A 16316-nucleotide genomic window follows, 5' to 3' on the forward strand; every position below is an offset into this window, starting at 1 on the left:
TTTTATTGAACCAAAGAATATTTGCTTTGATCAATTTTACTTATGATTTGGTTTTAATTTCCCCTTTTTTTAAAAAATAATTATTATATTTAATAAAAATCAGATTAAATTGAAATTTAAATTAAAATTAGAAAACTTTTTAATTAAATTTTATTAACACTTAAAAAATCAGAAATTAAGAAAATATCCATTTAGATAATCATCAATTGAGCATATTTATATTTAATAATACAATGAATTCATGAACCAAGAAAGTAGATTATTCTCACTAATAGTCCATGGATAGATAAATAATAATAATAATAATAATAATAATAATTTTTATTTTCCAATTATTAAAATCTATATATTAGTGTTTAATTTCTTTCTTTGGCAAGACTTTTAACAAGGCAATGAGTGATGTTGCCACCACATCAGATCGAAATTGACCAGAATCGGACCGGCTACCAGCACTGGCCAGGCCTAGGTAGACTGCATGGAAAGTTATAGTGTTTTATCTCTTACTATAAGTTTAGATGCAAGAAGAAGAAGAAGTGTTGCACTTTGCACTCATTTATAAGCTTATTTTTAGGTTGAATTGCTTATATTATATGGTATTTAAGCTCCTTCAACCACAAAATTTAATTTTTGAATGGTGAATACGCCCCTCTCCATTAAACAATTTTTTTAAAAAAATTATAATTTTATTGAAAAATAAGAAAAAAACTTAACAAATTAGGTTCAAATCGCAAACAAAGCCAATAGGCTACTTCAATACCTTCATTTATAGAGTCCAAAGTGTTAAGCGGAAAAATTTCGAGCAACATCAGAAAATAAAACGTTACAAAGACAGTGTGGAGGTTTAAATCAAAATATGAGACTAGAATATAAAATTGCTATCCTAGCAAGATTATGAGATGTCATATTAGCTTGTCGCCGAATCCAAGCTAAAGTCTAATTGACCTTGTAAAAGAAGTTGCTTACAAACAATATGGACAAATTCAAAATTCTTTTTTTCTAAGGAGCTAATTGCATCTATAACTACTTTTGAATCCATCTCTAGATTCATCCCATAGAAATTATTATTGCCCACCTAAAGTAATATTTCACGCAGGCCAAGAACTTCGGTCATACTTGGATCATGGACCGAACCATAAAAACCAGAGAAGCCTGACACAAAAGACCTATTAGATCTCAAAAATTAGTGTAGCAAATGAAGTTTTACCAACATCAAAAGCGATTGAAGCATTTAGGTTGCACTTAAGTCAATCTTCTCACCCCATGCTTCTGTTACATAGTATGTGTTATTTCAGAAAACTGAGCCTGCGCTTGTTCCTACTTCTAACGGTAGTTCAATGCCGAGGAAATAAGCTTTTGGGCCACACTACTCCTTCCTTGCCGAAACAATAAATCTTTTTTTTAATAATTTTAAAAGATGCATTTTATGATCTCGACTTGATATATTTAAGATTTTTAAATAATTTTAGAGTATTTTCTAATAGAATTAAACTTTAAGTGATCAAAAAGAAAACTTTTGTTCTTATTAATTGCAATAATTTTTGAATAATTACTAAATATTAATTAACAAAGCTAATTAAAGTCTAATATCCAATTAATCACTTTTTATTCTTAAAAAACATAAGAAATGAAAAATGTCATGTAAATTTCTTTATATTTCAATATAATAGCTAGAAGTTTTCACTATATATTATCATTATTAGAGTTATTCCTTTATCATATAGTGGTGGACATATAATTATTTTTTAAAAAAATATTAAACGTCATTTTTCAAATGCACCACCAAAAGCCATTCAGAATCATAGCAACTTATCTTGTCAATTATTTGAGCATTGACTTCACCCTCAAGACAGTTCATGTCAAGCATTAAACAATTTTTAATCCTAAAGAGAGAGAGAGAGGCAAGCAAATGACAGTAATGGCAATGTGATCTGGTGCCAACTTGTTTCTTTTTTTAATTAAGAGTTGTAGATATCATCCATATTTGGCATTTCCAATATACCAAAAGGCACACATGTTTAGAAACATCTCTCAATTTCTGGAAAGCTTATCGTTGACATAAAACTAAAGGCAGGAAAACGACATAAAGTTGGATATTTACATTGAATTATCAGAATGATCATTTTTATTGCAGATACTCTACAGGTTCTCTGCACAAGTGCAAGATCCATAGATAATAACATTCTTAATAGTTGCCATGGATTTTCCACATTGGCAACCACGACCTTATAACTCCGAGTATCTGAGCTTTGATGCAGAGAATGACAAAAAGATAAAATTGGGTGAATTTTGGGTGGGTTAGGTGTGCCCATATCGCATGGTTATCAAAAGGCAGCACGCAAAAGAAATCCTATTCATATGGCTAAAAATTAAACTGGAAGTAGACACAGTACGCAATTGATATTGTTTCCTTTCGTGATCCATTACCTAAGAAAACCAACCCCTTTCCATCCAATCGCCATGCATGCGTTGCTAGGCCACGTTTTCAACTTATTTTTTCATAATTTTATACATATTTAATAATTATATTTTAGTTTTTCCACGGAAGATGAAAGTTGAATGTTCCCTTTTCTTTCACGAAAAAAGAATATTGGTGGGGGAAGCTATAGAGAGAATTGAGTTGGCCATCGGAAACTACTTTTTAATTAGGTCCTCAAGAAATGAAGCCGTTGTAATGATACCATTTCTTCGTAATTTTTGATTTTGTCGTTTGTGTAATCGAATAATCACGTGTTTGTAAATTTTGATATTTTCTCTAATTGAGTCCGTTATGTTTCGGTTCGATTTTAAATTTGAATCAAATTGTGATGGAATTTATTTTATATACTTTAAAAATTGATAATTTATGATACTGAGACACATGGTATAAATTTAAGTAGTATAATGATTTATAAGATATTGCTATCTTTGTTTGGCACTTGAGTGACATATTTTATGTAACCCTTTTAGGTTTAAAGACAAATGATCACAATAACAATGTGGAAGCTAAGATTTTATTAAAGGTGCGCATTGATTAATCACTTAAGAGATAAAACCATAATTATATGAGTAAATTCCTATGTTTATTTTAAAATTTGAGATAATAGATTGTCCATTACATAATGATAAATCAAATTACTCATAATTGTCTGCTTTTGTATTTCCTTTCTATGCCACCCCACTCATTAAAATTTATTTAACCATGCCATTTATACATGTAATAGATATTATAATATTGCAATTCACAATTTGAGTCATTAAGTAGTAGAACCCAAATTTATACCAGTCAAATTGTTGCTGCTAATAAAATAAAATTTATTCTAATTAATTATTATATCATGTGTATAGTGCAATTAATATATAAAACATATATATGTTGACTTTGACTAAAATAAAAGAAAACAAATGGAGATATATAAACATAAACTCATTCCCACCATCAAGGGCAGTTAAATAGTAAAACTGTATTTGCCTATTTGGTAATTAATAAATATTTTCTATTGACAGGAAATATTAATTACTACAAGTCCCATGGATTGCTACTTGTTTTCATCTGTTCTGTGTATAAATTTCAGTAGCTGCTCCTGTTTTCTGCAAAACCATATATGTGTGTGTGTATATATATATATATATATATATATATATATATATATATATATATATATATATCAAAGCAGTTGCATTACATTTATAAGCCACTAAAATATATCAAAGCAGTTGCATTACATTTATAAGCCGCTAAAATATATCAAAGCAGTTGCATTACATTTATAAGCCACTAAAAGTGGTTATTCCACTGGCTTCTGAATTAGGATTTGTTTCTTCTATATAATCTACACAAGTTGGGTTGAGACTTTGGAGCTTTCTTAAGTGTAGACACCATATTTTAGCCGGTCAATAAATTCATTATTTGGCAAAAATGACAATTCTAGTTTAATTAATATGCAATTGCTTTATATCTGTTGAAGTTTTAATGTTCATTAATTTCATGTAATTAGTTTCTGAATTGGGATTCGATCCCAAAATTATCCGATCTCGATTAAGGTTACAATTCTGTTATAGTCCAATCTTGGGATTGCCCAAACTCAATAATATTGGTTTTAAGCTCAATCCTATATACTTGTTTGAGTTTCAGTTTATCGGGAATTTGAGTGCTGATTATCCGATCTCCAAGCTCATTCTTGTTTTAGTTTTAATTGAAATTTGATTTCTTGGTTTAGGTCCAATTTCCGTCGATAAATAACCCGATCTCAGTAATTGTTCTTATTTTGTTCTATAGTCTAGTCTTCAGACCATCCGATCTCAATAAAGTTCAATTTTTTATACTTGTTTAAATTTCAATTTTGTTCTCGATTGAAGTTCGGTATTGTTTAATTTCCAATTTCTATGCTATTTGTCTGATCTCTAAAGCTCATTGCATATAATTGAACTTGTAATTTAATGACGATCATGTGATTATTCTATCACGATAAAAAAATGAAAAAGACTGATCTTAAAGAAATATTTTATTTCATTAAACATTTGATTACATCACTCCGCGGGCTGGGTAGGGCGGGTCCTCCCCAGCCTGCTTATAGTTATATTGTTTACATCCCCTCCCTCCGGTTCGCTCTCGCTCTCAGCCTCAACACTCGGAGCAAGCTTCTCGAGCCAGGTAAAGTCTTCTTCAGGATAGTGCTTGATGAGTTGGGCTAGGAGATCGCCATGGGCCTGCACATAGGCACCTGCTTCCTTCTTTAGGGCTTCGTTCTCCTTCACTTTTTATCTCCTCAGTGAATTTAGCCAAGTCGGTAGCTCGACTGGCCTTGGCATCTTCGAGTTCCTTCCATAGCCGAGCTATTAGCTTTTCAGAAGACTTCACCTGTTGCTCTAATTCTACAATTCTGGCATTTACAACTGAGAGCTGGCTCTTAGAAGCCATGGCCTCCTGAATCGCCTCAGAGATCTTTCTCCTCAGAAAGTCCACTACATAGGAAGCCCTCTAAGCCCAACTCAAAGAACACAGGTGAAATCCATTTTGAACCCAAGTTAAGGGATTAGAAGAATAAACAAAAGGGCAAACAGAAGAACAGGCTGAAATTAGTGAAAAAGGACTTTGATAGAGCAATCTATGTGAAAGCCAGGGGAATGCACTTTGAGGTCCACTATAAATTCATCAATGAGCCTCATATTTTACTAGTTGAGATTGCAAAGAAGATGGCGAAGAATCCACAGTCTGGCTTCACCTGGAAGAACCAACATCCATCATTCTTTCATTGGGCGAGTCGATGTAGTTCGGGAAAAGCTTTCACCGTAGGCTCTAGGCCTTTAGCTGGACATAAATCTCGGAACATCACCTCATCCACTAGGAGTGCTTCTTTCCTTGGGATCGGACCTTGTCCCCGACTCAGACCGGCGGGCTGGTTAGAGATCGGATAGACTGCTATTTCAATTTCAGGTCCCCTAATTGGTTCGATCTGCTCACGCTCATCGGAGGTCCATGAAACTTGTACTGATGGTGGGTTCCCAGCTCTCTGACCATCGGTGCTACTCATTTTCAGTTGAAGATGGAAAATGTACGACGGAAAAAGATCAAATACTATACCTTTGATGAAAATCTCGTCGGAGATCAAGAACTAGAGAGAAAACTCATCGAAGATTTAAGAGAGAAGAGAGAAAGCAGAAATGCAAAATGTGAGAATGACAGCCTCGCCCGCCCACCCCCCCCCCCCCCCTATATATATATAGCCCTGGCATTTAATGCTTGCGAGACCCGAAACAATATCTCGATTAACAAAAATATTTAATATAAATATTTTCCTGGTATTCAATGCACACTGGAAAAGACCGGATAAGGATAGATTGGATAAAGGGGATCGGATGAAGGGCTTTTGAGTGATCATGTAAATCAGACTAAAAGAGTTAGAATAAAGGGCGATGTGGAGAGACCGCAGGTTTTTAAGAGATTGGAGAAAGTGACTTCATAAAGGGAGACAGGATAGATCAAGAGAGGTCGGATGAGGATGTTTCCGATTACTGAAGATCAATTCAGACAGAGGCGATTTATTTCATATATTTGAATCAAATTGTGGCGAAATTTATTTCATATACTTTAAAAATTGATAACTTATGGTACTGAGACACATGGTATAAATTTAAATAGCATAACGACTTATAAGATATTGCTATCTTTGTATAGTACTTGAGTGATATATTTTACATAACCCTTTTATGTTTAAAGACAAATGATCACAATAGAAGTGGCGAAGCTAATATTTTATTAAAAGTGCACATTGATTAATCACTTAAGAGGTAAAACTGTAATTATATAAGTAAATCTCTATATTTATTCTAAAATTTAAGATGATCGATTGTTTATTACATGATGAGAAATCAAATTATTCATAATTGTCTGCTTTTATATTTCCTTTTTGTGGCACCCCACTTATTAAAATTTATTTGACCATGCCTTTTATACATGTAATATATATTATAATATTGCAATTTCACAATTTGAGTAATGAAGTAGCTAGACCCAAATTTATACCAGTCAAATTGTTGCTGCTAATAAAATAAAATATATTCTAATTAATTATTATATCATGTGTATAGTACAATTAATATATATAACACATATATGTTGACTTTGACAAAAATAAAAGAAAATAAATGGAGATACACAAACATAAACTCATTCCCACCATCAAGGGTAGTTAAATAGTAAAACTGTATTTGGCTATTTGGTAATTAATAAATATTTTCTATTGACAAGGACTATTAATTACTACAAGACCCATGGATTGCTACTTGTTTTCATCTGTTCTGTGTATAAATTTAAGTAGCTGCTCCTGTTTTCTGCAAAACCATGTATGTGTGTGTATATATATGTGTGTATATATATATACATATATATCAAAGCAGTTGCATTACATTTATAAGCCACTAAAAGTGGTTATTCCACTGGCTTCTGAATTAGGATTTGTTTCTTCTATATAATCTAAATTCACAAGTTGGGTTGGGACTTTGGAGCTCTCTAAGTCAAATCTGTTTATATATATTTTGCACTTGCATTTACTTGTAATTTTATTCTAACTTCCACATTTTGACATATACCAAAATAACTGGTGGGAGAAAAAAAAATAATTGACTTATGAGTAAAATAAAAGAAAAAAAAAAGAGTAGAGATAAGATAAAAAAAACATAAATCCATTCTCACCATCAATGGTAGTTTAATATTTCAACAGTATTTGCCTATTTTTGCTAATTAATGAATATTTTCAAGTATGAGAAGAAAATATTAATTACTACAGACCCATGGATTGCTGCTTGTTTTCATCTATTCTGTGAATAAAGTTGTATAGCTGCTCTTGTTTTCTGCAAAACCATGTATGTGTAACACCATTTTCAAAGCAATTGCTTCTGAATTAGGATTTTGTTTCTACTTTCTACTATATAATCTAACTCCACATGTTGGGGGCTCCCAAAGTCAAATCTGTTTCTATATATTTTGCACTTGCATTTACTTGTAATTTTATCAATAATCAGTGGGGAGAATAAATTAAGTTTTAGAGTAATGTTTAATAAAATTTAAATTATAAAGTTTAATAATTAGAGTTTCAAAAAGGATATATATATATATATATATATATATATATATATATATATATATATATATATATAGAGAGAGAGAGAGAGAGAGAGAGAGAGAGAGAGAGAGAGAGAGAGGGTAGTTGGTTGTCCATTATATGATAAAAAACTCATGAGTGAAGAGGCATGCTAAATTTGTGAGTTTTGTTTTAGTAATTTTGAGGGTGAAAAAAATAATTAGTAGCTCTAATTATTTTTTTTTCTTTGTGGATTTGATTAATGTAGTAAATTTACATTGAATCACATTAAATTACATCTAAGAGAACCCCTTACAACTGGTAATTAGTTAGTCCTTTCAATCTCCTCTAGATATAACTTAATATATTTACTACTACAACTACTATACAATAAAGGATATCGTCAACTACAATGAATAATAATTCTTCCTTTTTAGATTATGTTCTTTTTTGAGCCTCTCACTAAATAGAGTTAAATTCTCAGCAATTAGCAAAATTTCTCTCCATGCGCTGAAAGACACTCTCCGTGCGCAAATCCACCTCTATAGGCACAATCAAATAACATTTCTATAATACTTCTATGTATAGTGTTAGTGTCCTAATCTAATTAGAAATTTATCTCAATTGATGAATAATATTAAAATAAGAGTTTTATTATATATGAGAAATATTTCTCCCACTAAAATTAGGAAAAATATCTTTCAAATCAATTAGGATTTTAGATATAACATTAAGTATAAAGTAAAAATAAAGGTGATAAATTTTGATTCGGCTTATTTATCTATTTAACTCAAAGAAATTATCTATAAAAAATTTGAATTTTTATAAAATTCGAAAAGATTTAAATAATAATAACTCGTAAACTTATTGATTAACATAATCATCATATTATGTAACTTAAAGTTAATTTATTTGAGTCGATTTGATTAAATTGTATTTTAATTAAAAATTAATTTTTTTTATCATTTTAACACGAAGAATATATATCCCACAAATTATCCTAAATTTAATCTGAAACTTTTTATATCGGTAACCCAAATCAACTCATAATTTGAATTTGTTGGAGAAAAAAAAATTAAAATATTAGAAATTCATGAAGCCGTCTTTGCAATGCAATTACCAAATTAATTATTTTTTATTTACAGCATTTGTCGTTTGAAGTTAATTACAAAATTAAGCAGAATTTTGTTGAATATTGAAGTAGGTAGAATTGATCATTGGCGGCGATTCATAAAATTCCACTCTGAGGAAATTAATATTTTCCATATGTTTGAATAAGCAAGAGAAAATTCTAACTGGAAATAATTTTTATTGGTCTAATTATAATATTAAATATTCATTTTTATAAAATAACTTAAAATTTATCTTTATTAAACACTTCAAAATCAATATAATTTTAAATTTATTCAATGGGAGACTTTTAACTTGACCTGCTCATCACCATTATAAAGAACCATGGCACTAATTTAACATAATAGTCACATGCTTTTAAATTAATTTTCATAAATTATACTAAATAAAATTAAAAAAAAAAAGGGAAGCATACCTTTTTTTTATTTTCTTTATTAGTAAAAAAACAAATCTTGTTCACACCAGTTTATTTTAACCTTCATCCCATCCTTTCATTACTAAGATAATCATATTAAACAAAATCCATTATTAACATAATTAAGAAATTAATCAATTTAAAATTTCGAATTTAAATTTTATTGAAAGTTAATTATGTAATAAAAATAATTAAGGAATTAGATAAAATTTTAAACCATGGGGGAAGCTAAAAGATGTGATAAAGAATTATTATCCAGAAATTAAATTATTTACGAGAGACAAATTCGGGAGCAATGAAAGTGTGCCACGTCACCAAGAGATAGAGAGAGAAAGGATGAGCGTGCAACAAGAGCAATGTTTATCCTTTGTTCTATTGTACTTTGTCTTTATATAAATCTCTTCATCCGCTGCTTCTTCTCTCGTCTTTCAATCATCACTTAATCGTCCTTTTCTGCCATTGTTGTGAAACCTTAACTGTTCGCTCTATTCACTCTCTCTTGTCTTTTGCTCTCTCTGTTTCTGTTCCCTCTCTCTCTCCCTCTGTGTTTGTTTTCAGTGCCAGGAGCTCTGGTTCTGCAAGAAGAGATTCCGATTACAGAGCTGCGAGTTTCTTTAGCAAGCACAACAATTACACACCTCTCTTATTGGTATGTTTTTAATACCCTTTTCTGTGTTTTTATTATTTCTGTTAATGGATTTTTATCTGAACGCAAACGCAGAAGGAAAGTTTGGATCTTTGTTTTTAATTTCTCTGCATGACAAGGTGCCTAAGGGTTTGTTTTAGAATTAGATAACGTTGTTGAAACCGAGTTCTACATGCTCTTCAAGTCTTTCTTGAACTTGGGGATTTTTCACGTTTTGAATGTCTATGTGATGCTATTCTTGCAATTGCTCTGTTTCAATCGTTAAAACTCTGTTTTAGGCTTAGTGTTTAATATTTTTTGGTGGTACTGAAGTACAAGTACATGAATAAGTAACGCCTATGTTTGCGTACTGGCTCCTTTGCTACAAGGAATCGAAGAGAAACGATTCCTTGCTTCATACATAATTTTAGTTTGGCTTCCTTCCTCTGTATCATTAAAAGCTTTTTCTATCAATCATCGCTCCATTTATGTAGATGGGAATCAAAATGATGAACTTCGAGGAAAATATGAGAATCCCTCAATAATATTTTAGTTTTGTTGGATGGCGACGTGGGTGGGTGGCTAGTATTGGGCGGTGGGATATGATTAAATCACCACTTACTATTTACCTTTAGAAGAAGAGACCTGCTTCTTTGAAATATTGATTATCCATGCCAGGAATTTTATGCTTTTCTGTCATTTGGTTTCCAAGTGTTGCCAATAGTTTTCTAAGGTGGCGTTGGTTTCGTTTCTGTTTCTATTTTTTATATATATGTATACGTATGCTGCCTTATCTTTTTTTTTTCTTTTCCTATCACCTGGTTATTACAAGACACTTTTGTTACTTTTATCATCTGAAAAATCAAAGGAAATCTTGGCTTCTGTGTAGAAGAGTGACGTTATCATCTTCTCAGAGCTTGCATGAAAATTTTGTTTGCCTTCCATCACTATTTTCCAGCTGTTTTTGCTTATGTCTTTTTGAGTCATGGTTTCTCTAGATTGAGTCTGTTGTTCCAAATTAACAAGCTGATCAGTTAATGTCACTTTGTTAGTACTAATTATCTGATTAAATTGGATTCTTTATATCATGTTGTTTAGATTAGTTCTTACTTAATTTGCAGCTGGATCTTGATACAGAAGATACCATACAATACAATTACACCATTATCTGATGAACTAAGTAAGGATGATGTACAAACAAGTGTTTTTATATAACGTGAATCTTGATTATGTTTGTTGTTGTCTCATTCTTTGACTACCAACTTCTACTTTTTCTTCCTTGAGGGGCCTTCTCTGCTAGTGACTACAATAAATTAATGACAATGACTAAATAATTCAAAATCAAATCATTCACACATGATTTTCGTGGCATTAATTGATCGATGCCTCCAATACTCTAGAAATAAGGGATTTTTTCATTTTAGTTTTATTCTTGATAACAAAATTGATAATTATGGTCATCAAGAATTAATTAGTCAAGAGGTGGGTGAATGGTTGATGAAGCAAGTAGGCTTTGTGATTAGTTGGATTCTGTGTTGGCCTAATGCTCACCAACCATTTACTGTTCTTTCTACAAAATAGATAGATTGCAAGCCTCACAAGTAGGTAGACTAAGTAGGAAATTCTACCACTTGAGTAGATCAATCTGATAGTTTAACTCTTTGTGAATATTTAGTACTTTGACATTTTGTAGATTTGAAGTTTTGAAGAAATTTATGCAGAAAGATTTCTGTAAGACTGATATAGTTTTTATGATCAATATGCTTGCAAGGCATAGATTTCTTTAATGTCCCACATATATAAATATTATAACTCACTAGGAACATTAATATGTGAAATTCTTACCTCAACCTACGTATTTATGACTTGAATTTATAATGAATTCAGATAAGTTTTTCCCCAATAGTATTCTATCTAATTTGTGATGCTTCTGTGAAACTTAATGCAATTTGTATTTGTTTGGAGATGTAATAGTGGGGACCCATGTTTCAATTATTATAGCCATCTTGCCCTCTGGTGCCTGGTGACCCATGTTTTTCTGCCTTGAGCTCTTCAAGACATCTAAGAAAATAGAAATAGCCATATTTGGAAAATTTTTAATTTATTTTTTGGTTTATGAATAGGATTAGAACTTTAATCTTTAACCAAATTAAGAGGTACACCTGCCATCAGGCTAAACCTGCAGTTTTTTACTTGTTTATTTTTGTTGTAGTGTCATTGATCTTATTTTTTGTTAAACAATTTATGTCTGACCTCTATTGTTTGGCATATGCTTTCAGATATAGGCAGCAAAGGAAAGCTTTTGTGAAATGGACGCCATGGCTACAGAGCAGTATATTGAAGAAGCAGTAGCTGAAAATGATTATAACAGAGAGGATAAATCTCCTCTAGACATCTGCAAGTCTTCTGACACTCTCGTAGATTCCGATGATAGCCCCTGTAATGGATTCGATTGCAATATTTGCCTGGATTCTGTACAGGACCCAGTGGTGACACTTTGTGGTCACCTTTACTGCTGGCCCTGCATGTACAAATGGCTTCATTTCCAGAGCATCTCCACAGAAAACGAAGATCTGCAGATGCAGCAGCAATGTCCTGTATGCAAGGCTGAAGTTTCTGAAGGCACCTTGGTTCCACTCTTTGGACGAGGCCAAACAACAAAACCCTCTAAAAGCAAAGCCCCCAATCTGGGAATAATTATTCCTAGAAGACCTCTTGGTCTTGCATGTGGATTTGATTCACCAAGATCATCTTTTACCACAAGTAGTAATCCACGTCCAACCCAGCAAATTTATAATCGTGATTATTCTCCTCATCAATCTCAACTATACTACTCTCAGCCTGGAATAAGTTACCCTCCTGCTTCTTCAATGCTTACCCCACGAGTTGCAACAGCGAACATGTACGATCCAATGATAGGAATGTTCGGGGAGATGATTTATGCAAGGGTCTTCGGTAACTCCATAACCAATATTTACGGCTACCCTAATTCATATAATCTTACAGGAAGCAGCAGTCCTAGAATGAGAAGGCACATATTGCAGGCTGACAGGTCCCTTAGCAGAATCTGCTTTTTCCTCTTCTGTTGTGTATTTTTGTGTTTCCTCTCATTTTGATATGTTGTTTATATATATATATATATATATATATATATATATATATATATATATATATATTCACAAAGTACATGATATACACAGAATCAGCCGGATGTATTTGGTGCCATAGCTATTGCATATCCTGTGCTGTGCATGCGGTATTTGTAATTAGTTAAAAGAGTTTTCTTGAGCTTAATGATTGAATTAATCTTCTCATTTATTTTAATGAAGTTCAAGAGTTGGAATAATTCCATGCATTACCCTTTTTTTGATCCATTGTGAGGCCTGCCAATATATTTTAGTATAAAATGAGAGACAAGTAAGCCATCTTGCTCGTGCGAATGCGTGTAAATTAATTAGCTCAATACTCGAACCAACTTGTAATTCTATCAATCAATTACAGCGCAAGAAGGCAAGAATTTTTCCATTTGGGTGGCCACCCAAATTAGGCAGACCGAACTTTATCTCATCTGGGATATGCAGCTGCTGCTTCAGGAATGGATATAAGGTACGCTGAAGATGAACCTATTGTCCTGATCAGGCATATTCAGGCAGCTGGCTTTAAAAAAGGGCAAGTTTCGAATCTTGATCATCATGCACGATAAGGTTAAATGCTCAAACCTTCGGCGGTAGTGATTGTCTGATTAGTCACTGTCCCTGAGTAATTGGTTGGAAGATAATGGCGGTCGCATCTATGCAAAAAATTAATTGCCTAGGTATGCCTGCTAGTGCTAGGAAAGGAATAGTTTGCCAAGTTATGGCAGTAGGGACTACTCCCAAGGGAAAATTAAGCCTAGTGGTCCAATTCAACAAATGTCAATTTCTTTCCCTCTGTGTTTGGTGCATCATGCATCCTTTTTCTTCAAAGGAATTAGATTTTTAGGTATTTGATTCAGCTATTTGATGTAACTACGGTTGAATCACTGTGTTTAATTAGCCCTTGAAAAACAAAAAGTAGTTGATAAATGATACTATACATATAAGCTGCATTAATACGAGTTGTTCATAAAATGCAGTGCAATTTTTTTCTTATTTAACAAAAATAATCTTAATCCTAATTTAAAAAGCAATTCAGCTACTATGATCTTATTTTTTTTTTTATATTAAAAGCTAAACCAAACAAACTCTAAAATTCTTAAATGTGAATTTGGGTTTATTGGTTGCAAGTAACTATAAATGGACATTTTTGTTGTCTTGTCCACACGTATAAAGGAATCACGAGAAAAAGAAGAAAAAACCAAAAACTTGATGTGATGATGAACAGTGGTGGTGGAGAACACTCCAAAAATAGCAATATCATGGTTTTGGCTGGGTTCCGTGGAAGTCCACCGCTCTTGACTCTTCTATTTTAAGGTATGGAAGAAGATTAATAGAGGTCACAACCACCCTTGGAGGTGCATGTTGGCTGCGTTCCATGGAAGTCCACCGCTCTTGACTCTTCTATTTTAAGGTATGGAAGAAGACTAATAGAGGTCACAACCACCCTTGGAGGCACATGTTGGCTGCGTTCCATGGAAGTCCACCGCTCTTGACTCTTCTATTTTAAGGTATGGAAGAAGACTAATAGAGGTCACAACTACCCTTGGAAGTACATGTAAATAGGTCACCCTCACTTTCTCCATCTCATCCCTACGTTTCTGTGGTTTAGCTTGGATTAAATATATGAGTGAGTTGGATATAAAGCCATGTTTGGTTCGCTATGAAAATTGGTATTGCAATGCAATTCTTATAAAATGAATTTATTTTTTATTCATAATAAATTTATTTTTATGATATATTTTCATTTTTAATTTCATAAGAAAATAGGTTTTGAAATTTTGTAATTGAATTTGGTAGAAAACTTGCATATTTGGTTAATTACCCATAATCATATCATTTTTATTAGTGATAATAGTGCTAAAGTTTAATTAGGCTTTAATGGGTAAATGATTTGACGAGCCAACCATAATGGTTTCTTTTTTCCTTCCAATTTCCCATCAGGCTGAGATGACATTACACCGGAAGATGATTGCTGAATTAATTGGTTAACCTTTTTAATTTCCATATCCACCTATATATATACATATTTTTCTATTATAAATAATTAAAAAATTAAAATCTTTCATTCTTTCTCTCTCTACACAGGAAAAAAAAATCTATGTAAAAAGGTATTTAACTTAAATTATAAAAAACAACTTAAGTTAATTTATATTTATAAACATTTAAAATTTTAAAAAATTAAATATTTGATTAAAATGTATATAAATGATTGATAAATAGTTAATGTGATTAGTAAAAAAAATAATATATAAGCATATTTATTATTAAATAATTAAAAAATATATTAAATTAAATTTATGGTGAAATTTTAAAAATCAAATGAGAATAATATATTAAAATACTTTCTTAAATTGACTTATAAGTAAATAATTTATAAATACTAAAATAAAAAGTTGAGTCCTTTCAATTTATATTTTTTTTAGCTTATAAATCTAAAATTTATTATAAATAAACAAATAAACCTATATTAAACTTTATAAGCTGATTTGATTAACTTATAAGTTAAGACAAATATCATCTTAATAAGATATCAAATGTATAAAATTTGACCTAATTTTATTTTTTCTTCTCTGAGCAGAATATAAAATATACTAAAGTATATGCAAAATACTATTAATGAACTTTAATTTAGAGGTTTAGAGTTATTTTTAAAACTAAAATATCTTGAATTCAAAAATTAATATAAATAAAATAAAAAAATACACATAAAATATTACTCTAAAAACTCAATATAATTTTTATAATGTAAATTAATATAATTTTCAGCATTATAAAATAGGTATTATTGAACCATCGGACTGATATCAAGCAACTGATACTAGTTGATGTTCATGGTTGGTGTTATGACATAATCAAATCATATATATACTTGATTGGTTTGATGAACAATTACAGTTTGATTAATTACCAAACCCACATATATTTATATGCATTAGGTGTGTTTGCATACAATTATCAATTTGATTTTGGTTTAATTAGGTTTAACTTTGCTTGTATTAGTGACATTTATCTCATTGCAAACCAAATGATAATTCTGCACCAAAACTGAAAGGGAAATGTTGGCAAACTCCTGTTAATCTTCTCATCCAAACTTATGCTTCTAAGTTATTATCATATTCTTTTCATTGTTTTCTTATTTTATTTTATAAGAAAACAATATAATCAACTAACTTTCAACTATAAAATTATTTTTATGTTAAAAGAAGATTCATACAGAATAATAAATTATGGTTTTCATCTCAAGATTAAATAAAATCTTCCTTATTAAGATATACACATTACTGTTATATATATATAAGAGGGAAAAAGGGAGCTAACCCAATAAGAAAATTAATACTCCATTCGTCCCATTTCAATAATTTTTTTAAGATTTTTTTACAAGAATTAAGGAAATAATTGAATAATATCATTTTTATAAAAAAAATTACTAATAATTGACTAAAATATCC

The 16316-nt window shown here is 31.0% G+C and overlaps 1 protein-coding gene across 1 annotated transcript; it reads left to right on the top strand.

The window, feature by feature from the left end:
- The first annotated feature begins 9503 nt into the window (after window positions 1-9503).
- On the top strand, window positions 9504-13076 carry LOC110668318 (E3 ubiquitin-protein ligase RMA1H1). The gene is made up of 2 exons (XM_021829512.2): window positions 9504-9754; window positions 12010-13076. The coding sequence occupies exon 2, from the start codon at window positions 12040-12042 to the stop codon at window positions 12844-12846; it is 807 nt and encodes a 268-aa protein (XP_021685204.2). The 5' UTR covers window positions 9504-9754; window positions 12010-12039; the 3' UTR covers window positions 12847-13076.
- The last annotated feature ends 3240 nt before the right edge of the window (window positions 13077-16316 follow it).

The sequence above is a fragment of the Hevea brasiliensis genome, chromosome 10 (genome assembly GCF_030052815.1).
Source record: "Hevea brasiliensis isolate MT/VB/25A 57/8 chromosome 10, ASM3005281v1, whole genome shotgun sequence".
Taxonomy (NCBI): Eukaryota; Viridiplantae; Streptophyta; class Magnoliopsida; order Malpighiales; family Euphorbiaceae; genus Hevea; species Hevea brasiliensis.